The sequence below is a fragment of the Pleurodeles waltl genome, chromosome 10 (genome assembly GCF_031143425.1).
Source record: "Pleurodeles waltl isolate 20211129_DDA chromosome 10, aPleWal1.hap1.20221129, whole genome shotgun sequence".
Taxonomy (NCBI): Eukaryota; Metazoa; Chordata; class Amphibia; order Caudata; family Salamandridae; genus Pleurodeles; species Pleurodeles waltl.
In genome coordinates, this window is record NC_090449.1 from 107,852,087 (window position 1) to 107,879,798 (window position 27,712).

General features: G+C 43.5%; 1 protein-coding gene across 6 annotated transcripts in view; it reads left to right on the forward strand.

Annotated features, from left to right (window-relative positions):
- Window positions 1-27,712, forward strand: part of NSMCE1 (NSE1 homolog, SMC5-SMC6 complex component) — a 167,135-nt gene that overhangs the window by 31,888 nt on the left and 107,535 nt on the right. For all 6 annotated transcript variants that reach the window (XM_069209892.1, XM_069209893.1, XM_069209897.1 and 3 more), the window contains exon 4: window positions 24,235-24,312. In XM_069209892.1, coding sequence (XP_069065993.1) covers window positions 24,235-24,312 — 78 coding nt within the window. The remainder of the gene's footprint in view (window positions 1-24,234; window positions 24,313-27,712) is intronic.

Sequence of the window (27,712 nt, forward strand, 5' to 3'; positions counted from 1 at the left end):
ACAATTTAAAAATACATCTTTTAGTGAAGTTGGTTTTTAAATTATCTATTTGAAAATACCACTTTCAGAAAGTAGGCATTTTCTTGCTTAAACCATTCTGTGACTCTGCCTGTTTGTGCATTGTCTGTCTGGGTCAGTTTGACAGTTGGACTGTTTTGCACCTCTCTAGACAGTTTCGCAAAAGGGGGCGGGTGTAGCCTGCATATCCTGATGAGCCATCTGAGCTAGAGGGGAGGGAGGAATGGTTGTTCACACTTGAAATGACTGTGCCTGCCCTCACACACTGCAGTCTCTGCCCCCCTGGTGTGTGTCTGGGGTCTAGCATGGACAAGGAAGGATCTGGCAAACACTTGAGACTTTGCTTTGAATTTATCCAACTTCAAAGGCAGAATGGGGCGTAAGAAGAAGACCCAAAACCCCAGACTTTGAGAATCTTTCTGGAATCAAGAGGAACCTCTGCTCAGGAGAAGAGCTGAAGAGCTGGAGGAGGAGTATTGTTCCTTTGCTGGATTGCTTTGCTGGAGTGGCCTGCAGTTGTTGCTTCTGCCTGATAAGAGTGCAAAGGGCAAACTTTGCTGGATGTCCTGCTTGAGAAAGTTCTCCTAGGGCTTGGAGTAGAGATTGCCTCCTGTTGGAAGTCTCAGGGACACCAAAGATGTCAGTTTCCTTGACCTGCAGTACTGGGTACTGTGTGTTTTGTGCTGTTCAAGAGGAGAAACCACTGCAATGCTGTCACCGAAGCCGCAGGCCTGTACCGTGACCTGTCAATGCTGCACGGAGCCGCACTGCCCCGCTTCACACCACGACCCTGGTCTCACCGACGCCATCATCGGACGAGTTCACGGAGACGCTGCTCGCACTGTGACCTGTGGGCCCCGCATTGCGGCATCGCCTACTCACACATCAGCCCGGGCTGCTGCTCCTGCCGCTGCTCCTGCTGACACAGGCGCCGCTGCCTGCATTATGGCCTGTGGACACTGCTTGTGAGGAGCACCGTCCCGTCCCGCACTGCAGCCCCAGTCCATCGACGCCAGCACCATTGACTCCAGTGTCGTCACCAGGCATCCCTGCCTGCACAGTGGCCTATAGACACCGCTCGTGAGGGTCAGGGAGCACCGTCCCGTCCCACACTTGAGACTTTGCTTTGAAGTTATCCAACTTCAAAGGCAGAAAGGGGTGTAAGAAGAAGACCCAAAACCCCAGACTTTGAGAATCTTTCTGGAATCAAGAGGAACCTCTGCTCAGGAGAAGAGCTGAAGGAGGAGTACTGTTCCTTTGCTGGATTGCTTTGCTGGAGTGGCCTGCAGTTGCTGCTTCTGCCTGATAAGAGTGCAAAGGGCAATCTTTGCTGGATGTCCTGCTTGAGAAAGTTCTCCAAGGGCTTGGAGTAGAGATTGCCTCCTGTTGGAAGTCTCAGGGACACCAAAGATGTCAATTTCCTTGACCTGCAGTACTGGGTACTGTGTGTTTTGTGCTGTTCAAGAGGAGAAACCACTGCAACGCTGTCATCGAAGCCGCTGGCCTGCACCATGACCTGTCAATGCTGCACAGAGCCGCACTGCCCCGCTTCACACCACGACCCTGGTCTCACCGACGCCGTCATCGGACGAGTTCACGGAGACGCTGCTCGCACCGTGACCTGTGGGCCCCGCATTGCGGCATTCCGCCTGCTCACACATCAGCCTGGGCTGCCGCTGCTCCTGCTGACGCAGGCGCCGCTGCCTGCACCATGGCCTGTGGACACTGCTTGTGAGGAGCACCGTCCCGTCCCGCACTGCAGCCCCAGTCCATCGACGCCAGCACCATTGACTCCAGTGTCGTCACCAGGCATCCCTGCCTGCACCGTGGCCTATAGACACCGCTCGTGAGGGTTAGGGAGCACCGTCCCGTCCCACACCGGTGGCTTGGGCCTACTGACTTTAGCGCTTTAGCAATGACAACTATGCCGCTGCCTGCACTGTGAACTGTGGACACCGCACGTTGCACCGCCCCACACCGCAGCCCTGATCCCACTGACGTCGCTGGACGCCGTCACCGAGCCGCTGCCTGCACCATGACCAGTGGGCACCGCACGTCATATTGTCCCGCTTCGCACGGCAGCCCTGACGCCATCCATACCAGCGCTCCTGACGACTTCAGCCCGGAGTTCGATCGCAACGCGTGTGACCTCAAGGGCCCGATGACTCCCTCACAGACTCCGGAACGGACACCGCGACACCACTTTCTGGAGCTCACTGCGAGGTTCACGACACCCTGCAAATCCAAGGCACTGTTTGCGGGTCTTCTCAACACCGTAGCTGGCCTGTGATGCAGCGGCTGGCTTGAACTGTTGGTTTTGTTGATCACGATGCCGTGATAGCACTAGGTGGAGCTATTGACTTCAAGGAACTGTATTTTTAAGATAACTCTTACATCTTTAGCACTGTATGTTGGATTTTTATCGTTTTGGTCTTGTTTTACACAGATAAATATTTGCTGTTTTTTCTAAAACTGGTGTGGTATGCCTTTTGTAGTGTTTTCACTGCATTACTGTCATTTGCAAGTGCTTTACACATTGCTTCAGAGTTAAGCCTGACTGCTCGTGCCAAGCTACCAAGGGGGGTGAGCAGGGGTTGTCTAAGGGGTTATCTAAGTGGGTATCTCCCTTATCCTGACTTGAATAAGGGTCCCTACTTGGCCAGGGTGCAAACCGACTGCCAACTAGAGACCTAATTTATAACAGCGTCCATCATTGACACTCTTCTGGTGTAAAGGTGATTTTGGAGTCCAGCCACAGTTATCAGGCATTACGTTCTTGTTTATGGTTTGGTGAGAAGGAGCGTGCCATATGGGCTCTCAGTGTAATCTCATTTAAAATGCTTGTCACTTCACCTTTGCAAATCTGAAAGTAGGGAGTTTCTTTTAAAAAATTATGACATTTGGGTGACACTGCTCCTTCTATATTTGCTCAGGAATGGTTCATTTCTTATAGGTCTGTAATTTTCGGAGTCTTATGGGTTTTCTTTAGTAACTGGTGTATTTTTTTATTTTTTTTCCATTAAGTCTTCAGGAAAAATTCCTGTTAAGGAGTTGTTAAGTATTCTGACTGAAGTGACTGCTGAGGATGGTTAGCAGAATGTTTTTGGAGATTTGTGGGGCACAAGGATCAGAGGGGCAACCTGCTGTCCTGCATGTTTTGATAAGATACAGAAAATCAGCCGGTGAACGCTCTTTGACAGCATGCAGAGGCTGTGTTAAGTTGGAAGAGGGTTAGTGCTGCTTGATTTTTCTTTGCCTTATGAATTCGGCATGTCTGCTGTCAAATGTGATAAGTTACTTCAGTGCACTTGGAATTGTGAAATTCTGTGGTTTTATTTTAAAAACATTTTATTGAGGCATTTGGCGTTCTAGATTATGTTTAAGTATTTTTTGTTGGCTTTTTTGATTGTTGACTTGTACAATCTGTCATGCTTGTGTAGGTGTGTTTTGTCTTGGGGTTGTTTGATTTGAGCCAGGTGTGTTGAACCAAAGTAGTTTGTTTTACCTTTTTGGAAATCTGCATTAATCCAAGGGGCCTATTTTCTTTTGTTGTGTTTTGTGGGATTAAGATGTCAAAAACTTTATTGAGCTATCTTTATGAATTTATTGTGTCCAGGTCTGTGTTGGATGTAAGCCTTGATTTAAGCCTTCAAAATTAATCTTGCTTCAAGATAAATATGCAGGTGCGGGTAAACTGAATTTAGCTGGGGTGAGTTGTGCCCGTTTTGTTTTCGAAGGCAACCAGGTGGTGGTCTGACCACATGACTGAAGTAACCCTTTTGACCATGACTCAGTCTGGGTGGGTGAAAAATTCCATTTAAGGTGTGTTCTGCAATTTGTGTGGGATTGAGAATCAGCTGTTCTGCATTGAGTGAGTTAAGGCTAGTGAGGATAATTCTGCAGTGCGGCATATTAGACTTGTCAAACAGTATGCAGGCCTCAAAAAAATCATTAAAATGTTACCAGACCTGCAGGTCAAGTAACTTGAATAATCTACTTGACCTAACTGTAATGTTCTTGACCCGTGAACGGGTCTCAAATTGTGTGATCTTGGGAAAATAGTTTAGCGTCTCCTTTTTCTTCGTTCTCACATATGATTGCACCTTCATATATGTGAGCGCAGCATTTTTTACAATTCGAAAAAACCTCTTGTTTAAGTAGACTAAAGTCTGCTCCATGTATCACAAGAATCTAGCCTACATATAGGGGGCACATATCACATGATGTGCTTTTAGTTTACTAATAGCATTGCCATCAAGGCAGGAGGTTTCTTAGTTTGTTTAAACACTCACTTTTAAACAAATATATTACTAAACCTTGATGTGGTAGGATACTGTAATCTAGACACAGTACATTTCCAAAAAAAGTCCAAAAGCCTTTCCACTAACTTGCAGCTTTACTGTTAAAACTATATAGTGTATTACCAACCTGTGAAAGTTAGGTTTCAGAAAACATTTCCTTTGCACATCAACACGTAAAGTATTCTGATTTGTTTTCATCCCTTTAAAATATGTTTTTCCTCACACAAGTACAGCAAAATGGGCTTTCACAGCTACTGACATACATTGTGAAATGTTTGCACAGTTGACTTAGTCATTTAAATGTTGTGTATTAGGAAACACGCGACACCCTATAGCCTTTTATTTCATTCTCTTAACAGCAGGTCAGACAGTTCACCATACAAAATCATGGAACTCTCCAGTCAGAAGGAAAATTAATTGTAAGACAAACTGACTTTTGACCTCTGTCTGTGAACACAGAGTAAATATGACATACAAGAACAAGATTTAAAGCCATCTTTTATTGCCCCTCCATTTTCTGACTGAACAGAGAACACCTGTTCTTTGTCAACTTGCCAGAAAAGGGGGAGGGGGGAGGGGGAGTCCTAAAACTAGCTCGACCTGATCAAATGACTTGGCATAGCAAGTGGTCAAGTCCATTTTTCAAGCCCTGTGGTGGGTCAGCCTCTTGGTGAATGTCAATGCATTTCGGCCTGTATTTTTTTTTTTTTTAAATCTCTTCAGGATGACCCCAAGGGCCTTTTGTTTTACACATGAGAATAAAGAGATGGTTTGGGGGTCTCCTAACTGGTCTGTTGGTGAAGCTCTGGAAAGCCCTTGTTACGTATTGCCATGGAAGTCTTATGTGTAGGGCCCAGTCTGGCAACAGGAAGAAAATGATACCTCTTGCTCAAGCGTTTTTGGCTATGGAGAGAACCAGGCTACTTAATCCATTGTTTCTGGCAATTGAGAACTGTACCGAATTTGTACCGCTAGGGATCCTCATGTGATGTTTTCAAAGTAAAAAATTGGATTGGTTAAACTTGCTGTGTGTGTCTTTGTAAATTTACTTAAGTCAGGATTTTTGTTGCTCTTGTGCTCAAAGTAGTTAATCTCCTTGCATGTTCTGCAGACACCACGAGCCTAATGTACTATGATCATTAGCAAGCCCAGGATATGCAATTTGCGAGCCAACTGGTTTGCAAGTAGGAACGTGATTTGTGATGCAGCCTATCCACTAATAGCTTGCATTGCAAATTGTACATTTAGAGGGAATCACAGAACAGCCTGCCTACAGAATAATAATTTGTCTCATCGCAATTTGCTGCTGCAAATGCAGGGATGGTGCCCTGCAAGAGACAGAAGACCTCTGTTCCTGCTTTCCCAAATTGGGAAACATCCATTAAAAATGATCTGTTTGGGATGGTATCAGAGAGCTGAAAGTGGTCACCTGAACCGCTGCCTGCTCCCTGCTATAGAGCCAATGAGACCATTCACAAATGGGACACCTTCCCTTTTCAAATCAGTTACCATCCCAACCTGGAGGTCAGTAACTCAGCAATGGTTTTTCAGACTCTGTTGTGGTCATAAACCATTGATACATATATCTCTGTATCAGAAACAGGAGGTGGGGGGGGCACCTCTTTTACGCTACTTCATATTTGTGATTCAGAAAGGATCACAAAAGCCTTGAACATTAGGAAAAGCCATTTTGCGATTGCAAACCTAGTCATTTTTCAAATCGTAGAGTTTACAGTCACAAAAGGGCTTTGTACATCAGACCCTATTTACTTGCCTAAAAGTTTCCAAATGATCAGTAAGCCCCTTTTTATTCTTTCTGCTTATCTAATATTTTCATGAGTCTGGAAGAAGGGCAGGGGTGTATATTCCAGCAAATACGAGTTAGTCCACCCCATTACGGAATGGAGCCTTTCTGCTGTGCATCTGCTTTGTTTTCCCATCACATTTAAGCCTTTTCTAAGTAACAGATGTGCTGGTGCTTTGCAAGGGCCAAGTACATCCCTTGAGACTTGAGGAAAGATGACTAAGGACTGCCAGTACAAGAGTCACTACTGTGAGTAATCTGTGAACTTCTCTGTATTGCGGGATGTAGAAAACATTTTAAGAAGGCCTTGACTGTTGAAAGCCAAATAACTGAAAATCAGTCTTTTGATTGTTCACCTTACAGCATCCTGGAACTCTGCAGTCAGAAGGAAAGCAGTCAGAAGTAAAAATGTATTGTAAGACAAACTGGTTTTTGACTTTGAACACAGAGCAAATGTGACATACAAGAACAAGGTTTAAAGGCATCTTTTATTGCTTCTTCGCTTTCTGACTGAACTCAACACCTGTTCTTTGTCAACTTGCCAGAAGGAGCGAGTAAGTCCTAAAAATACCTCAACCTGAATAAAAATGACTTGCCATAGCGGGTGGTTGAGTGGATTTTTTGAGACCTGGTCCAGGCCACCTATGGTGTTTGAGTATTTTGTAAGTAGGTTTGAAAGTTTGTCTGGGAATGTTTCATTGCTAGGTGGAAGTCTTTATACAAGGAGTAAGAATAAAAGGTTAGTGTAGGTTTGCATCTGACAAGGATGATCTCAGAACCCTGTAAGGAAATATCCTCTGAATTGGTGAGAATTGTAGTTTCCTTAAATATGACTGCAAAGCCCCCTCTTTTGCTTATGCATGTTTTGTATAACAATTTGTTAGCCTAGTAGATCAACTTCATGCAATACTTGGGCTACATCTTCCCCCAGCCATGATTCAGTTATGACAAGTAAATCAGATTGTGTGTCTGTCAATAGTTGAAAGATGTGGCACTTGTTTTTGGACATAGAACATGCATTTCTTTAGTAGGTAGTTCAAGGACAGTGTTTTGAATGTGGTGTTTTTTTTTTGCTGTGGGTGGGTGAATATTGCCCTTGGAGGTTGAAGGTGGAATTTTATTGATTATTTTGTTTGCTGTAGCAGGATGTAATGCAAGTGGATTTTGGTTGTTGTTATCCTTGTCCAAGAGACTTACAAGGTATTTAATATGGTATGTGTGTCGCTGGTAAGGAAACTGGTTGGAATTGATGGCATGGGCTGTGTAGTTTTTGAATAGTAGGCTTGCTGTGCGATAGACAAGGGGAAGTGAAATTATGAAGAGTTGGATGGACTGGCTTTCTTTTGTGCATGTTGAATGCAGAAGGGTTATGTATGGTTGAGGGGTGGCTATGGAGCATGAGGGACTGGTTTTTACAGTGGTTGATACAGGTAAGTGACTCATGTTGTGTATTTTTGGGCTGATTGTTTGGTGTTGGAAACTAAGTAGAAATGGGTGAGAATTAAGTGCATAGTGGATGTGTGTGGGTATTTGGGATGGGTGGACGTTTTGGAAAGTCTGAATTGTCTTATGGACAAAGGTGTGGTTGTTTAGGTCTGTTTTGGTTGGTGTACTTTGTGATATATTGGTGTAGTGACTTGAGACGGTTTGAATGTAAAGTGATGTGCTTTGTGGAGTTTGGAGGGTGAGATTTAAAGAAGAGTCTCTGAGGATTGGGAACGGAGATAAATGAAGATTTAGTTGGTTGAGCAGGATGGCAGAGGTAGGTTTATGGAGAGTGTGGTCCTGAGCTTTCGGTGGAAAGAAGAGACGGGTTGTTTAAGGGGAGGGTATGAATGAGAGAGGACTGGCATGGGCAATACGTTGCGTTGGCAGAGGATAGTGGATGGATTTTGTGAGTAATGGCAGGGTATGTGAGGTTTAGGGGAGTATGGATATGTACTGTGTGGGTTAGTGGTATAATGGGGATAGAAGTTAAATCTAGCTACTGTTACGACACCATCATTGGCTGTGGGGACTTAAACTGTTTAACTGAGAAATCTGCTAGTCCAGTCAACCCCAGTTGCGAGACAAATTGCGTGCCACCATACCTGTCCAATGTTTAGCTCAGATTTGTGATTTGTGTAAGAGTGGGGCTTTGTATGTTTAGAAGGGTATGTAGGAGTGTTTTGTATAGCTGGATATTGTTTGATGGGGGAAGGTAGGTTGAAGACCTTGTTTGCTGAAAGTGGTAGTTTTAATTTTTTTTAATTTTTGGGGGGTCAAAGAGTGCCGTGTAGGCTCTCATTATTCCAATGAGACTACTGGATTTGAACGGTAGAATCACCTGCAGTGTGGGAGACTGAGTCTTTATCCACTACAGGTGACACCTATTGCCCCAATCCGGGTTTTGCTCCAGCTAACTAGCAGTGCCTCATCTCTACCCAAGAGCAGGGATGATTGGGCTGCCGAGCGCATGACACAATTGACTCCTCAAGGAAATCGTGGTTACTCAGATTTCATCCGTTTCCCTGTTACATTAGTTTCACATACACAATGACAAGCAGAGTCAGTATATGTTTCCATAAGGTTTTAATGAAGCGACTGCATTTTAGACATTAAAGCATGTACTGCAATAACCAGGACGATGAAGCTTGACAGAATTAAAATTGTGACTAAGAGTAAAGCATAGAAATAACGCTACCATATTGTCACTAGAGTCAATAGACTAATTCCTGCCTACACTATAGTAGAGCACAGCATGTTAAGCTCTAGTTCTGCCCTTCAGGTTCCCCTGGTAAAACATCATCCCTCATACCTGAGCAAAGGCCTGAAGTCTGCGTAGCGAAGCGTTCAGCAATCAGCATACAGTCGTGGACATCTGGCTGGAATCTCCCTCTAACGAGTATGGGACAGGGAAGTGTTTTTATAATAAAACAGCTGATGTTCTGAGAAAATGTCACTACGTAAGGATATGTATGTTTCTATGAATACCAGAGACAAAATGTTACCACGTTCACTGGCAACCTATCTTACTGTAGCCTTGAGAGAAGCACAGAGTGCTTGTTTAAGAACACAGTGCAGGCCTAAGCCAAGAACAGCTAGATAGAGCGAAATACAACAAGACCACAAATGTGGCTATTGTTAAAATAATAAATGAAGCTCATAAAATATATCTAGGTTAAAGTGCACAGCGGCAGGCCTAGTGTGCTAAAATAACGTGTATGGAGCTATAACTAAAATGGCTACACAGCAAAAGAATCCGGGCATGTTAGTTGCTGTGAATGCCTTCTGGTTTATTAGTATCTGTTGAGAAACTGGTGGTATTTCTGGTCCTAGACTCCCAGGCCCAAACAGGCAAGTCACCATTGCCTCCTCTTCCCTGGCCCTCTCCACCTGGGATATGATGCCTTAGTGAGGAGGGCTGGTAAAGACTGCTGGTGAGGTTACGTGACCCTCTCTCAGCCTCTCAAGCTCCACTGCAGGCCCAGTCTAATGGCTGCCCAGCAACCACAAACTGAGGGTTACTGGAGGAGGGGTGTTATCAGCTTTCTATTACACAACCTGTGTCTGGGAGAGCGGGTACGGTGAGTGGAATGAATAGAGGTCGAGGGAAGTGCGAAAACTGGATATTGCAGAAGTAACGGTTTGTTAATGGCAGGCTCAATTGCACAAACAGTCCCAAATGTTTATTATTAACAGAAGCACAATTTGTCACAGAAAAGCTGAACTGTAGCTCTAAAGGCTCTTTGATTATACTCTGAAGAGTTCATGGCTATCAGGCTGATAAGCAGACTCGGGTAGTCCGTCGAGGCCTGTGAGTGAAGAGGCAAGGGGACACAGTTTGCTGGTTAGAAGAAAATAAAAACAGGGTGCAAAGAGGGAAAGCAGAGCCTATAAAAGATGAAGTAGTGAGGAGGAAATGTGGGATCTCTCTAGGGGCTGCTTGAAGTGGGAAAGGAAAGAGAGGACAGAGTGGGAGATAGATAAACAGAAAAAACAGAGGCCGCAAAGAGGAAAAACCGAGCAAAGGAAAGAGAGCAGAACCTGTAAATGTTAGATGTGTGGGTGGGGTGATGGGATCATGCAAGGGGGGATTGGAGAGAAAAGCAAGAGTGGAAGATAAACAGAAAAAAGCTGCTGCAAAGAGGGCAATGATGGGGATTTTAGAGGATTGAGCAGTAAAAATGTTGGTGCAACAAGGAAGTGCGGAACCAACAGGATCAGAATCCAAATGATCCAATGAGAGCTACCAAAAATCACGAAGTAACAGGTATTAGGATATTTTATTTTGCAGACAGTCAAACCTTAGTTAAGGCCAGGTTGAGATTAGGAGTAAAGGTGCTACTCTTACCTGCTTGTGTGTCTCAAGGGATCACAGGCTGAAACTGTACTTTAACATTATCAAAACATATAAAAGAATGCTCACACGCAACAGTGCTCTTTAACCTGCAGGTGGTGTTCTTCGACCACTGCATCTATCCATGAAATGAGGCTCTGGAAGATAAAATATAAAAAAAAATTTTTTGTTTGTTGGTCTTTTTATGACTTGTTACCTTTTCAATAAGGACACCTTCAAACAATTCTTATATAATGGCTGAGAATCTAGGTAAGAATGGACACATCTCGACAAAGTAAAATCTTCTACCTTCATGAAAAAATATAGGCAAAAATGGTGGTTAGCACCTAAAGACGTATGGCGTGAAAATAAATCTTCAAAGATGAAATTACTTTGTAATTTAAACTCAGAGGCTGCAGTGCAGTCAGGGATTCTGATGGATACATCTAACTGCAGATTCCTCAACTTTGGAATATCCCCAGGTGCCCTACTGAATCCCAAAAATGTAAACAGCACTGCTTCCATGCCCCAGTTTTGGCGCCGTGTGTGTACATGTTGACTTTATTCTAGCCTGGAAGTGATGTCCAGCAAGGCTACATATGTTTGTCTCTTTCCATGCCTTTGTACACAGATCCAGCGTTTGCTCCGTGCTTTTCCTTGTCAATTGACAAGTTATTTCTCAAAATTATTTTTTCCCAGTATTCAAGAGAACTATGCACCCTCCTACAGTGTTTAAACCTTGTAGGCACTGTCGCAAACAAATGTCTTTGACGGACCCCTCATAAAGTATGCCTCTGGTGTTTGGGTTCGGGGCCTGACTCCAAGTCCTGTAAGAAGTGTGCCCTTATGAATCCGAAGGGGATCCAGGAACGTGAGGCAAAGCTGTACATTGCAGAATACCAAAATATTCCAGTGAAGTCCTGCTCCCATTCAGAGTTGAGGTTGTGGACTTGTTCCTGCTCCCTGGGCTGTTGTAATGACAGGTGGTCATTGTGGTCCAAGTCTTCCGGTAAGTCGAAGCGGAAGCACAGGAAGACCTAGCAGGATTCTTCCCAGTCCCAGAACTCTCAAACTGAGAAGTCACTAGGACCTGAGTTTGCCCCTCAATCTCACTCTCTGTTCCCTGCTAAGTTTTGCTAAGTTACAGATTCTGCAACTGATCCAGATAAATCTCTAGTTCCCGAGGCCACTGGCACCATTACAACAGAGTGAGGCCTATTGAAAAGTCATGTTGCGAAACTTTGGCGCTTTCTTCAGCCATCTCTAGCACCCCTTTGGGCTCCAAAGATCTATGGAAGCTTCAAGTCGGCCTACTGCCAGCAGGCTCTTTACCTCATCTCTAGTTTCACTCTGACATTGGAGCCATCTTCTATTTTGGCACCAAAATCCATGCCAGTGAATTTGGCATCAACTTCCATCCGAATTCATCTCAACTCCAATTGATGTTGCATTCCGAATATGCACCCAGTCCCATTTCAATCCGGCTCATAAAAACCACGCCATTACCTCGGAGCAGCACCCCAGCTTTCCAGCATTTTTTGTTTTTGTTTCCAACTGATCAGAGTCATTAGCTTTGACACGACTATGAAGATGGGGCCTTTTTTACTCCCACACTATGATGGCAGTTTAAGCATGAATTTGCATGAGGACAGTGGGTTGGACACTTCTATGGGCACTAGTGTGTGCTGTAACACTGGACCATCAATTCAATGGAAAACTGTTTCCTTTGCTGTGGTGATCAGACGTGCAGTGGAGGTTTTAGACTTACAGCTGCCCTCTATGGACATTAAGACTAACTTGTTAACAAACGTTTTGCAATCTGGGTAGACTTCTTCTGAACCTTTACTGCCATTCAATCACGCCCCAACTGAAATCGTTTTACGTACCTAGTCTAAACCTTTTTCCTGTCCTCCACTGAAGAGGCAGGTAGGCAGGTACCACAGGTCTCTCTAACTTGTTGATATATCACCATACATGAGAAAGTCCAGTGGTTTAGGCTTCCACAAACTAGGTGAACCCCAATTTGTTGCCTACAAGCCACTCCACCTCCAGAGTAGAGGAGAATTGAGGCATTCAGGAAACCGATGTTTTCAGCGACTAACCAAGACCTCTGGTTAGTCAATTCCAGCTGTTAGCTGGTGAGATTCCCTTGCTTAAAGGGACATGGTAATCAAGATGTTGTGCCAGTCCGAAAGGAATTTTGAGCCAACCGGACTCAAACCATCCACAATGGTCAGGACACGACCAGATTAATTATTGGTTCTGGACTGGACACCACCAACTGTTGGAGCAGAGCAATCAACCTGGTGTGTTGCTTCAGCGTTTTGAATGGATGCGATCCACGGGCTTTTCTGGTAACGTACAGGCCTCTCTGGTGTAAATGTTGTTAGATAGATGTTGCCTGTTTGGCGAGAAGGCTAATTCCTAGCCGCCTTAAACCTCCTGTTTCCCAAATAAAGTGGGCCTCTGTCCCCTGAACGGTGTGCACACTGCCACTGCCCCCAGGTCCCTGTTGTTGTTGGGGTGGTGGGTTAGCCTGGGTTCCCTGTAGTGGTGGACACACTGCTGATTGACGTGTTCTGGGGACAGAGGTATGGGCCTGCTGGGTGGGTGCTGTGCTGGTGTTTCCAGAGGGAGCAAGCTCTGTAGTGGCCTGTGCCAGTGTGAGGGGAACCGACTGTCCCGAGGTCCCAGATGGGCCGGGCTGGTTGTCTAGATCCAGTTGGACAGAGCTGCTGTCATCACTGTGGGCCTCTTCTGTTGGTGTGGACATGTGTGGACCCTCCTGTGCGGATTGCATCTGGGTGTACCATGGTGTGCAATCTGTGGGTGACCGTGTACCCCAGTGCTTGCATTCCTGTGTGGGACCTTGTGTGATGATGGTTTAGGGGGGTGTATGAGTATGTGCAGTGGCCATGCATTGGTGATGGGTGTCCATGCTTTGTTGTTGCATGCAGGGCTTGGTGTTGGGATGTGTGGTTTTTGATATTGGGACATTTGTGAGGAGTAGGAGTGATGGGGGTGAGGGCGAGGGTGGGGGTATGTGATGGCATGCAGGTAGGGTGGGGGATATAGTAGTTAAGGTTTGACTTACCAGAGTCCATTCCTCCAGCTACTCCTTCGAGGCCCTCAGGATGCAGAATGGCCAAGACTTGCTCCTCCCATATTGTAAGTTGTGGGGGAGGAGGTGGGGGTCGGCCGCCAGTCCTCTGAACCGCAAGGTGGTGTCTTGAGACCACGGAACGCACCTTCCCCGGTAGGTCGTTCCACCTCTTCCTGATGTCATCCCTATTTCTTGGGTGCTGTCCCACTGCGTTGACCCTGTCCACTATTCTTCGCCATAGCTCCATCTTCCTAGCTATGGAGGTGTGCTGCACCTGTGATCCGAATAGCTGTGGCTCTACCTGGATGATTTCCTCCACCATGACCCTGAGCTCCTCCTCAGAGAACCTGGGGTGTCTTTGCCGTGCCATGGGGTGGTGTGGGGTGGTGTGTGTAGTGATATGTGGGGTGATATTTAGTGGTGTGTTGTGTGAGGTGCGTGGATGTTATGTGGGTGATGGTATTGTGTGCCTGTGGATGCTTGGTTGTAGATTGTAGTGTCTCTCTTTGGCCTTCTGTCGCAATTGTGGTAGTAGGGGTTTGTGGGTGATGTGGGTGTGTGTTTTATAGTGGTGTGAGTGTGTGGGAATGGTGTGTTTAGGTGTATCAGGTGTGTGTATTTTGAATTGTCCAATGTGGTAGTGTTTTGTAAATGTGTGTGTATTTTGAGCGCGGCGGTGTGTACCGCCATTGGAATACCGCAGTTGAAAGACCGCTGTGTGGATTCGTGGGTTGTGATAGTGTGGGCATATTTCTGTTGGCGTGAGGGTGGAGGTTTTGTTATTGCCAGTTTATCACTGACCTTTGGTGTGGCGGACTTGTGTGGGTGTCTCAGTTTTGGTGGATTCCGAGCTGTGGGTCATAATGACCGTGGCGGAATTCCGCTGCCGCGACGGTGTGTTGGCGGTCTTCTGCACGGTGGTAAGTGGCTTTTACCACTAATGTTGTAATGAGGGCCTTAGTCATTTAAATGTTGTGTGTTAGGAAAAACATGACACCTTAAATCCTTTTATTTTACATTCTAAGCAGCAGGTCAAACGGTTCACCTTGCAAAGACCAAACTCTGCAGTCAGAAGGAAAATTAATTGTAAGAGCAACTGACTTTTGACCTCTGTCTGTGAACACAGAGCAAATGTGACATAAGAACCAGATTTAAAGGCATCTTTTATTGCCCCTCCACTTTTCAACTAAACAGAACACCTGTTCAGTGTCAACTCACCAGAAGGGAGGAGTAAGTATTGAAAATAGCTCGACCTGAACAAATAAGACTCGCCAATGCGAGTGGTCGAGTGGATTTTTCGAGCCCTGACCTCAACCCTCATGGAGAACCTCGCTACACTCTGACTCAAGCAGTGGGTCAACCTCCCCACGCACTCAGCAGGACACACCCTTGACCCCGTCTTCTCCACTGGAGACCACATCTCCTTCCCACACACCTCCGATCTCCACTGGATCAACCACTACTGCGTCCACTTCTCCTTCACCAAGATGGTCGACAACCACCAAGCCCACCGCCCTCCGCACAGTAACTGGACCAAAGTCACCAGAGCCCAGCTTACCACAACCTCCACCAATGGATCATTGACTGTGCCCAACACCCTAGCCCCTCCCTAAGGAAACTTGCCGGCAATCACCACCACAGGAGACCCAGCTGGTTCTCCTCCAACTTCAAGAATCCAAGAGGGCATGCAGGTGACTTGAGAGAAAGTGGAGAAACAGCAAGAATGCACAGACGACAAAGCCTTCAAAGACACTGTCACATCACACCAGCAGCTCATCAGATCAACGAGTAAATCAGCCATTCAGGAGAGACTCCACACCAAAGCGCACAACAGCAAGGAACTTTTTACCATAATCAAGGAATTCACAAAACCTGACACGGACCCCACAAACATCCCACCCTCCCAAGACCTCTGCAACAGTCTCCCCACCTTCTTCCACTGGAACATTCAGGACATCTATGAAAGATTTGCAAGCGAAGGCCCCCCTGCCCCCCTCCCGGCAACAATATCCCCACCTTCTTCCACTGGGAAATTCAGGACATCTACGAAAGATTTGCAAGCGAAGGACTCTTAGGGCCCCCCCTTCCTGGCACCACAGCATGATCATGGCGCTCATCACCAAACGATCATGGAACACTGGACCCTCCTCAAACTCATGAACACCACCCACTCTGGGCCACCCATGGACCCTTGCCCCACCACCACTCCCGAGCTATTCCGCACCATCAAATGCTTCATCGAAACCCCACCTTCCCTGATGCCTGGAAACACGCAGAGATAAAGCCCCTCCTGAAGAAACCTTCCTCAGACTCTACAGAGCTGAAAAACTACAGACCTTTCTCACTGCTCCATTTTCCACCCAAGGTAAGCTAAAAAACAATCAATGCACAGCTCACCGTAAGCCAACCACATCCTCTACCCCTCGCAATTTGGATTCAGGAGCCACCCCAGCACCAAAACCGCACTCCGACCTGCCACAGATGACATCCGCACCCTGCTGGACCATGGCGAGACAGCTGCCCTCATCCCCCTTGAACTCTGTCACCTTTGACACTGACTCCCACACCATCCTGTGCACCAGACTACACGACATCGGCATCTGTGTCAAAGCCCTGGAATGGATCCGCTCCTTCCTCACTGACCGAAAACAGATAGCCAGGTTCCCACCTTTCACCTTTAAGCTGATGGAAACCAGATGGGGAGTTCCCCGAGCCCCACTCTCTTCAACATCTACATGATCCCGCTCGCCGAGATTGTCAGACACCACAGGCACAACATTGTCTCATACGCCGATGACACACAGCTCATTCTCTCCCTCACAGACGAACCATATACAGCGAAAATTAACTTTCACAACGAAGGTAGTCGCTGACTGGATGAGGTACAGCTGCTTCCAACTCTGACAAGATGGCAATCCTCATCCTGGGTCCTGCCACTTCCTCCTGGGATGACTCCTGGTGGCCCAGTAGCCTCGGAACTGTCCCATCTCCGACCCACTGTGCCCGCAACCTCTGCATCGTTGTCGACTCATCACTATCCATGACCTGCCAAGTCAACACCGTCTCCTCATCATGCCTCCACACCCTTTGCCTGCTCTGGAAGACTTTCAAGTTGATCCCCATGGACACAAGCAGAACAGTCATTCAGGCGCTCGTCATCAGTAAATTAGACTAAGGCAAAGTACTCTATGCCAGAATCAACAAAAAATTCCAAGCAGCACTCCAGAAACTACAGAATGCCACGGCCAGACTGATCCTGGACATCCACAGCCACATCTCCGCCCACCTGAGAGACCTACACTGGCTCCACATCAAGAAACGAATCACCTTCAAACTCCTGACCTAGGCACAACATTGGATTTGCCTACCTCAACCATCACCTCTCCTCCTACACCCCCCTCCAGGCAACTCTGCTCAGCACAGCTGGCCCACTCTTACATCCCCAGGATCCAGAAAAACACAGCTCGAGAAAGATCCTTCTCATACCTCGCAGACCTGGAACAGGATGCCGCTCCACCTCAGGCACCATCGTTGGCTCAGTTCAGGAAGGACCTCAAGACCTGGCTCTTGGACTGACCCGTGACAACCAGCTAGTGCCTTGAGACCCCATGGGTGATAGGCTGCACTTTATAAATGTTGATTGATTGACAGACGTTGACGTACACTATGACCATCCGGCATCCAAGGCATTTCATCATACTGCCCTAACCGTCAAGTCCAGCTCATCACCATTAGAGGGCCAGGAGTTCGAGACAATTCCCAAACCTTGAATCGGGCATTTGCAGGGTCCAGGCAAAAGATGTCTTAAAAACCCATCTTTTGGAGGCTCACTCTTGCCACACACTCATCGGTGCTATAGCCAGCCCATCAAACAGACACACCTCATCCTACTAATGCAGGCTTATGTCTCTCACTGCCTAATACGTGGGTAGCTTGAGTGTAATATATCTTGAAAATAGAGGATGTTAAACTATTGAAAACACATGCTGTATGTGCTGGTAGCCTGTTACTCCTCTGCCTGAAAGTCGAAGTTAGATTAAAGGATTTAGGGGAAACTTCCAGGGCTGCTTTTTGCTTCTGCTATTTTCTCGACTCCTCTTCTTGTAAATGTCTCATTTATGCTTTGTGCCACCAAGTCCTTGAATGAGACTGATAGAAAGAAAAGGAGAGCCTGGAGAGCTCGCCTTCTTATTTTTGATGTGAACAGCCCTCTAATGGAGGGGGAAACATTTATGGTGATCCACACTACCAGACTCCATTGCAGGCCAGTGTTTTTTATTGTAAAATTAAAAAAAACAACAAAAAAACGTAGGCCCACACTTACTCCAAGGACGGGGAGTGCTATATGAAATCCATATTAAATAATTAAATGTAAAGTTAATACAAGTACGGTTTTGTCTTCTCCTAGGGTAGGTAGAGTATGTTTTTATTTTATTTTTGTTTAATCTATATAATGCATAATAGATGTGTATACAACCAGTTGCGTATGAAAACCCAGGTTACACGTTGGAATCTTGCAAAGCAACCTCAGCCTTTCATTATCTGAGAGATCAAACCAATATCACTAAAATGAGAAAAAAGAATGCCTGTAATTTACTTCAATGTGCCGCTGGAGCCAAGTTGCACCCACCTCGAGAAGTCTACTCGCTTTCGCGAGACAGATTTTATCATGTCGAGCTATATTTAGGATCTACTTCCCCATTCTGGTGAGTAGACAAAGAACAGGTGTTCTATTCACTGGGAGCAAATGCGACAAGATGAAAAGATTTAAAGGCATCTTTATAGCTCCCATACCTTTTGAGTTCAGAAGTTAGTTTACTTACCTGACTGCAGAGTTCAAGGATTCTGTAAAGTGAACTCCATGACCTGCTGTACAAAGAGAGACATGAATGCGGTAGGTTGTGAGATTTTTCGTTATACAACCTTTAACTAATAAGTCAACTCTACAAACATTTCAAAATTTTAGTATTTGTGAAAAACAATTTTTTTATACTTGAGATGAAAAAAATATTTCAGAAGGATGAAAACTAATTGGAACACTTTTCTTGGGGATGTGAAAATGATGCATGTTTTCTGAAACCCAGTTTTTACAGATTATTGTTATATAGTTTTATCAGTAAAGCTGCAAGTCAGTGGGAAAGTTTTTAGCAATTTCAATGGGAAATTTACTGACTGGAAATGACCGTGCGCTACCACATCATGCTTTAGTAATATATTTATTAAAAGGGAGTGTTCAAACATAAACTGAGAAACACTCCTGCTCTGATTGCAATGCTATTAGTAAAGGAAGAGCCCTTCAGGGTTCACGTGTATCCTATATATGTGTTAAGTTCTTATTAAACATGGAGCAAACCCTTAGTCTATTTAATCAAGCAAGAGGTTTGTTTTTGTACAGCAGAAATGCTGAACTCGCATATTGGAAGGAAGGAAGAAAAATGGTGGTTCTGTAAAATAAAATACTCACCTAGGATCACACATCTTGGAACCAGTTTACGGGTCAAGCATATTTCAGTTAGGTCAAGTAGAATATTCAAGTTACTTTGACCTGCAGGACTAGTAACATTTTAATGATTTTTCAAGGTCTCTGTAACAAGCCCTAATTGGGGCAAAACTTGTCTTGGGTGGTTTGTGTTCCGTTTCAGGGAAGGCCTGGCAAGGCAGTTCATGTTGGACTGCCCTATTGGAGCAGGGGGAAGACTGATTTGCATATGGCTGCGTCCAAACTGAGGTGGCCTGGTGTGCAAAATAGCAATGACTTTGAATGCAGCTCAACAAATTATTTACCAGTGGCTGAGATTAATTCCATCCATCACTTTTTTCTATACTTATGCGTAATTTACAATGCCACAAAGTCTTCCCAAGCATGTTTGACAGTTCCATTCCCCATATAATGTATTTGCTAAGTGCAAAAAACGTTTTCCATTGGGGGGGGGGGGGTTACAACAGGTTTGAGCTGCAAGATTTACATCAATTCACTAAAGTGTTTTCAAAAAGTTACATTGTTGTGTAGGTACCTTCACTCTCCGTGAATCATTTCATGTGTTTATTAGTGATTCTTAAGAACTTTGTAAGGTGTTTTAAATGAAGCAGAGTCTGGTAAGGTTTGTGGTATCTATGGTTTCAGTACCAACTTGTAGGGAGGGAGCCAGCAGGCTATCCTGGAACCCTAGAACTTCACATGAATTGTTGCAGATTTAGTGTACTTCTAAAGTGCCACACATATGTGTTTGTGTTTAACAGTTCTCTTCCCCCAGAAAAATGAAAATTGAATTTTCAAAAATATTACACAACGTTTACAAATAAAAACCTGTGAGGTAAATTATGTAAAATCATATTATACCTTCATTGAGAAGCTATATAAACTATTCACAGTCACGTATTTACATTACTTAACAGAGTTAAACAGTGATCTTTAAAACAAAACTAACAACAGATTGAGAATTGTACTTAAGTACTCAGCTGCAATTCTTATTTGGTAATCCAACCCCCACAATATCTTAAGAGTAAACACACTTTTTTCTTTTAAAACATTTTTTACTGTGTGCTCGCTAGAGAGCAAGCACAACAACTAAAATCAAGACAGCTGTACATGTCCTACACATTGGAGACATAGGCTGATATGGTATGCATTTATATCTTGACTGCAGTAGTGTTATTCAATAGATTACAATCTGGAAGTTGATAATATATCCCTAACTCCATGGCAACCATAGAATATATATATTGGGCTGGAAGTAGACAGGCATTACACAGTTATAATGTTTCATACTAGCGCTGAACATGTCGCAACTGAAAGGAGGCTTTTTTATTGTAAGTATAATATTGCACATATATGTTAACCAGAGGATCTTCATTGGAAGAGGGAAGCAAACAGAGGAAAAAGTAGGAGCATCACAGCAATGGTTACATGAGTACGAGATACAGTAAAGAAAGTTGGAAAGTGCAAAGCCCATGTTGGTGGGTTCAGTAAACACAATCTATAGTATTTCAGTCCCATCATATTGAATAGGTATAATTTAATTACAATGGAGGGGAGTCACCTTTTATTATAACTCTGGAGTTGAAATAGCATAGCACTCCCTTCCATGGCAATGGGACATCTGTGGAGTCTCCTAACCACCACCCTCTGCAGCACCTGACTTTAGGAATGGACTCTTAAACTCCTCTTTACTTTCTGGTGCCATTCTTCAAACCCCTGTACATCTCGGTTTCCATCACACATTCTTGCAACTTGACCACTTTTTTTCCGATTTCACCCATTGCCACCACTCAAAATATCCGTGTATTCATCCATCCTCGTGATCTTCAGTGATAATTAACTTAAACAGTCCTTTTCTTGTAAATCTTTCTTACTGTACTCTCACCAGGTCTCTCTAGGATCCTTTCACGTTTTTTCAGTTCCCATCGGCCACTTATTCGTCATCGTTGACAACGCCTTAAATTTTTTTCTTACTGCTTCACTTCTTCATCCAACCAAGCACCGGAGCTTACTTACCCGTTTTCCTGCCTCGTATTAATCCATAAGACATTTCTTTTAGCGTCAATGTGGTAATGGATCTACATGCCCACAGCAAATTGTTTTACACATTCTTACAGTTTATGCGCTCAAAGGAAGTTGCATCCCTTCCTTAATGTTATGTTTGTTTTTATTTAGCCAATTTTTCTAGGGATAGTTCACGTGTTTTATTGCGCTTAATACCCAACCAGGACACTAGCGCCTCGTTCTCTTTTGTATGGTGATTTTTATTTTTCTGTTTCTAGAGGTTCTGGAAGCATACGCGATGGTTACGTATATGCTATTGCTCAATTGTATTAATTCTGTCACCAAACCAGCATTGCTAGCATCCATGCTTAAGGTGCACATTTTTGTATACCAAAATAATTTAGAGCACATGCAATCCCCCGTTTCAGTTCTATAAACTCCATCTAATAGTCCTGCTCCATTCAAATTTCTCATTTTTATTTTTTTAGCATCGTGTTGGTTTTGTCTGCAAACATTGGAATATACCTTAATATTATTATACTAACCTTAAAAAATGAACATAAGTTACCTGAGGCAGAGGACCATAGTTTTCATTTTTATTGAATCTGGGGCTTTCTTAAGGCAAACAACCCTTTATTAAATATCTGCTGTGTATGTAGATCTTTGTCCCATTTTCTACGAGCAGCACACTCCCAGTAGGTTGGGGAATCAGAATGTGGGCAGTCCTTATGTTTCAGTTGCAGTTTCAAAATGGGCCAAATTGTTAGACTGGCTGTTATAATGTTTCACTGTATGTATTAATCCTAGTCTTATTACCCGGTCAGGGGTGCTTTATTTACCACGTATTAACGACCAATTTAAAACTCCCCAAATGATAATTGGGCTGAGGAGAAAGACTGTCTTGTCTCTGTCATGTGGTCTGTCTTTTACAACGTCTGTCTTGGGTGGTCTCTATAGGCGACTCCCAGATTCCTTCTTTCCATTCCTTCTACACTAATGATGGTTGGTAAAAAACATGAGGGTGGAGCCCACCTCCCCTCTAAAGTCAGTTGACAATTATGGCACAATGAAACACATTGTGACTTAATTACAATTGCTGCACAACAATATAGTATGCTTTAACAAACTTATGAAAAAGTTTGTTTGGAACACAAAATATTTTTGTTTGGAAAGAACAACCCTCACCCACAACTAGTGGCCTGTTTAATTATCGAACTTCACATCTCGACTTTTCTGTCAAGACAAGTGGGAGCACTTTATATATTTGTTGTGCCTTTGGTTACTGTAAGTAAAATGGTCTTGGAAAAGACCCTAAATAATTTATTGTTTTCCAGCAAGATTAAAAACTGCATATATGGATGTGAGGAAGAGTATTATCCCACCATCATGTTTCTTAGACAGCATTTTTGAGCCTTCTTTCTTGATTCTGTGGTTAGGAGGCGTTCATCAGGACTGTATGATCTCTTTTTCATTCTAGTGTGGCTATTCGTGTATTCTTGGTTTAAAGTCAGCACGTGAAACACATAGACTAAAAGAAATGAAAAAAATAATAATGCAGGATACTCGCTTAGGAGTCAAGGTTTTTCCCCTCTGAGTAGGAGCAAACATATACACCATTAATAAATATAAAAAACATAACTTTTGTTCCAGCAATTGTATTTAGGTGATAAGGTGGATTTGAAGCGTACTTTTATATGGCTGCCCTAAATTCACCCTATACTTATGGGTGAGAGGTCCCTTAAGGGGTGTAGAGGAGATGACCCAAATAACATGGGTATGTCTAATGCAGTAATTTCGTTTGTAAACAGTGGGGTCCAGTAGTGTGAAAAGAATGATGCCCCTAAATGGGATGATTTTAATCTGATACTGTGTGGGACAGGCAGGCAATCAAGATAAACTAGGAGTATGGCATGGGAGCTACAAATGACCACATTTTCAGCTTTGTGAATTCTCTAGAGATGAGCAACAAAAGGAATGACATCCGAGGTGGAGTGTGTTTGAGTAACATGTATAACTGCCTGGACTCCATTTTTCCTGGCTAATAGAGGCAAAAAAAGAAGTGATTTTCTGAGGCCATATCAGGTGGAAAAACTAGATAGAAGAGACTTTGTTGATCAGTGGAGTATGAGAGAGAGAGCTATTAAAAATAACTCCCAAATGTGTGTTGGGACCAGGTCACCACCAATCTGCTGACTAAACGAAAAGGCCTTTGCCGACAATTAAAAATGACTTGTATCTCAGACAAGGGATCATAGCTGATGAACAGAGTGAAACTGGAGCAGAAATTGGGCACAGATGAGTCAAGACTTAGAAGGATCTGTGTGTCGTCGGCATAGGCTATCAAGAGCGACAAAGGAGCAGGCAAGCTTGGCCAAATGAGTAATACAGACGTTGAATGGAGAAGGACTAGGAGAGAAGATGGGTAGCTTGTGTGCAGTCAGCATGATATGGCTAATGCCTGGTCCGTAATGTAAGGCATGGTACAATTTCTGAACACTGGGAAAGGAGAATGTTATGAGTCACTGTGTCTTAGACACTTGAAAGATCAAGGACGACCAATATCGCCATGCCTCCCTGGTAAACCAGAAGCTTGAGATTGTCAAGGAATGATACCAAAGCAGCTTCAGTGCTATGAAGTGGGCGAAAGCCTACTGGTGTAAGTAAAATAAATCACGATCTTCATGAGAGTCAAATTGACTGGTTTCTTTTTCAAGAATTTTGAGGGACAGCAGCAGTAATGAAATGAATTCGAAGACTGAACAGTTCAACTGGAGGAAAAATGTCTACATTTTCTGAGGAAACCGAAATGGCAGGCTTTTATGTAATCATAAACCCACAACAGGAATTTCTACAGGACATTTTTGTCCAGTGTTTTTGAGTATTAAGGTTTGGATTTCAATGCTGTTTACCCAAAGAGGACATTAGATTAAATATAACTTAATTGTAATAGATTTATGCTATTCAAGGATATAGCTGGCATAACATGAAGTTAGTGAAGTGAACGCGCACAGTATGGGTGCCCACGGTAAATGCCACTTCATGAGGCTCCATAAAATTTGAATACTACTAGATGTGTGTATAAGACTATAAAATATATTCCGTGCATCGTTGGTTTCTCTTTACATAAACTGTCTTTTTTGTAATTATATTGTTTGTTCTGCTGTAAACCTACTGTCATTTTCACTTGTTTAATCTCTACTTTTCTAGGTAAATCTTGCAGAAACCGAGATTACAAAAATGGCATCGGACTATGCAGAAAATGAGCTAGAACTGTTCAGGAAAACAGTAAGTTTAAAGCTTTGGTTTTTAAGGTAGAAAAGCAAATTAGTGTGGCCTTTGTTCTGCACAAAGTGGTTAATTGATGTTTTAGTAGTGTGCCATCAAAGAAACTTTAGGCCTAGTTTACGGTTTGTTGGTAAGGGTACTGTGTAACAAACGAAAAGCTCATGGTCCTTATGAGTTGTTTAGAGATAGAAGCACCTTGGTTTTCCATCCACAGTCTCCCTTCATTCTGGCAACAGCTTCCTCCTATGGGCCGACGGAGTAGGGGCTGTCTGAGGAAGAATATTACAGCCCCACTCTATTTGGTGCAGACTGTTTAATGCCCTTTTTCGGTCGGTCACCTCTGGGAAATACCTGGCAGTGAGGGGCAGAAATAAAACAATGATCCCGACACCCTGGTAGAAAACTCCCATACCGTAATGCTCAGTGGTGTTTTGTTTTTCACAAAAAACTCCTACTTTGTGAATTTGTTTCTGAAAAGCAAAAACGTTTGAAAGGTTTGGTCAAAAGCTATCAAAACTGATGGCATCTGTCCACCAAACCTTTTATGCCGTAAAACAAACTGCTGTGACGGTGCTTCCTTTAAATGTACAGAGATGCCTACTGGAGCGATGATCATCTTTAAGTTTGGCAGACAGTAATTCATCAGGGTGGCGAAGGTAATGTTCCCTCCCACCCTGACTGATGTAGTAGCACCCACCAAACCCTAAATCAGTAATCAACCTACAGTGAAGAAACAGAATTCAGTTCTTCCTGCAACAAAATTGTTTTTGTTTTGCAGGATTATCTTAACTTTGTATGTTTACGGATTTATTTTAACTGTTGATTCACAGTAAATGAACAAAAGTAAAGTAAAAGGCTGTATCTCGATGCATATTGGAGGTGTTCTTGCTTCAATAAAAATGTATTTAATAAATATGAATCAAATTTTAAGCATTGCGTTCCTGAAAGATCCCTTAAAACATTCTGAATCTAAGAAATAAGGAAGTTTCTGCAAAGCAAGGTGATATCATCTACCTGGCAATGACATACGTATTCTGTCAGTGCAAATCGAGAGAACACAGAACTACGAATTTTTTTTCAGTAATTATTTTAATACTATCTTTGTAAAACTGACCAATTCGGGAACAGCCTTCTGTTTGCTACTTAATTCACTGATGCTCTGTTCTGTTTCTTCTGGCAACATGTGGTCTAGGTGTAGTGCGTCTCAAGCCTACTTCTGCGCTGTCTTGATGGCATCCTAGTTAGGGCTTTTGCGTTGTTAGGTCTGGCAGTCATTTCAGCTGCTGATCCTTTTTGATTTGAAGCTGTTTGTCATTCATTTGGAAGGTGCTTCTTTCTCCAGCATGCTTCCTTTCCTTCTCCATATCACTGTTGGGTTTAAATAAATCCCTAGTTTGTTTTTATGCAGGTGGTCCTTTATGAACAGTGACCTTGCATTGGTTGCTTGTATAGTAGTTGCAAGAGTGATTTGAGGATTGAGCATAGCACGTGTGATGTTCTTTTAGTGGTGAGTTGTAGGAAGGATTTTGGTGCTTCTCTTGTACATAATGAGTTTCGTTATGATTTTCAGTTCAATATATACCTGCTTGGGTGTATGAAAGCATAATATGACATAATTGCGAGTTGCAACAGATGTACAAATTGCATTCATTATGTAGCCTTCTGTGTTATTAAGGGGTCCTAGCCGAATGTTATGCTTTTTTAAAATTTTTATATTGTCCTCATTCACTTGACCGGCAACAAGATGTCTCCTCGGAGACCTTATCTAGGGGCCCATTTAGTTCATATCCGATCTCCCCTAGGAGGCTCTTGTCCGGATTGGTCTGAATCTCTGATTAGTACAAGCTTTACAGCCCACCTCCAGAGCAGTTCTCAAGACCAACGGTTAGTATAATCATAGGACAGACTAATTATTGCCTTTCTAGCCATTTGTTTTTAATGAACCCCAAAATGTATATTTCTTGTCCTCCTCCTCTTTCACCTTCACATCAAGTGTTAAATTATAAATAAGCAAGTCTTTTCACTCGGAGGGGAAGCACTAATCCTTCTCTTACATAGCTCTAACCTGGCTAATATCATATAGAAAAGCAATTTAGCACTGTCCTTATTTAACTTCGTTAGATCCAGCAAGCATCCAAAAATAACTAGAAGGGGGCTTACCTGACAATTGATAGAACTAATTTGATTCATTGCTTCACCGACCTCTTTGCAGAACAGGCTGAGCTGATGGCACTTCAAAAACATATGTCGATCAACAACAGAATCCAGGCCATATTTTTTACAACTAACCAAGTTACCTTGCGCCAGTTTGGATAACTTATCTGGGGTCCAAAAGGCCCTATGGATTGAAAACAAATGATTTCTTCTTAGACAGGAGTATTTGACTGTAGCATACAACAGAGTAGTGGATACTTGCCATAATTCTTACCTGTAATCCTGGCAAGTAATCTCCCCAGATTTCTTCTGGCATGATGAATTCTCCATCTGCAACTTCCCTCATCGACCAGTACCATCTTGCCACTTCTTTCGTTGAAGGGGCATTCTGATGTAGTAGCCCTTACACCTCGTTTGAGCCACCCACCTCCTCTATAACACACTTCACCCAGCTCATTAGTTGAAGATATTTAAATTTAGAGAGCTTCCCATCCATCTCCATATTAAGGTCCTAGTATGAAATCAAGTCCCCTTTATTGCACAATTGACCCCATTGCAAAAACCCTGCCTCTTTCAAAGGTACGCATACTTACTATAATATGGTAGCTTGGTGACTCTACGTACCGCATACCAAAGTTTTAGCGAATCGTTCATTATCTTAAATATCACCTTTTTGAAAAATGTGGGATCTCCAAATTTGTATTAGAAGCCCACCTGTACTCCATGGCTAATTTCCTTCATTACTTTCAGAATCTGCCCCAGCTCAGACACCCCTGACTCGTTCCATAACCCTCTCATATTTTTAAAGAACACCTAAGCATAATATTTAGGATCAGGCAAAGCTAATTCCCCCTTTCTCCTTCTTCCTTTTCAGTTTCTTCCAAGCAATACGCACTCCCTTGGAGGCCCATATAAAACTATAAATATTTCCCAGTAGCTTGCCCAACCACTCTTTGTTATACATCAGAGGCACCGCATTAAAAATGAATAAAAGTTTGAGCAGTGTCATCATCTTAACTAAGTTAACCCTCCCTAAAATAGTGAAGGGTAAATTGTCTCAAGTCTTTATTAGTCTGCAGGAGTCCCTCATAACCTTCATGAATTTAATTTTGGATATACATTTATATCTTGGGTAATAGTAATCCCCAAATATTTCAACTTCTTAATTGGGACTCTCTCCACGTGCATATTCCAAGCCATAACTTCAGTTTTTCCATTATTAACCGCATATCAGGCAATCTCCCCA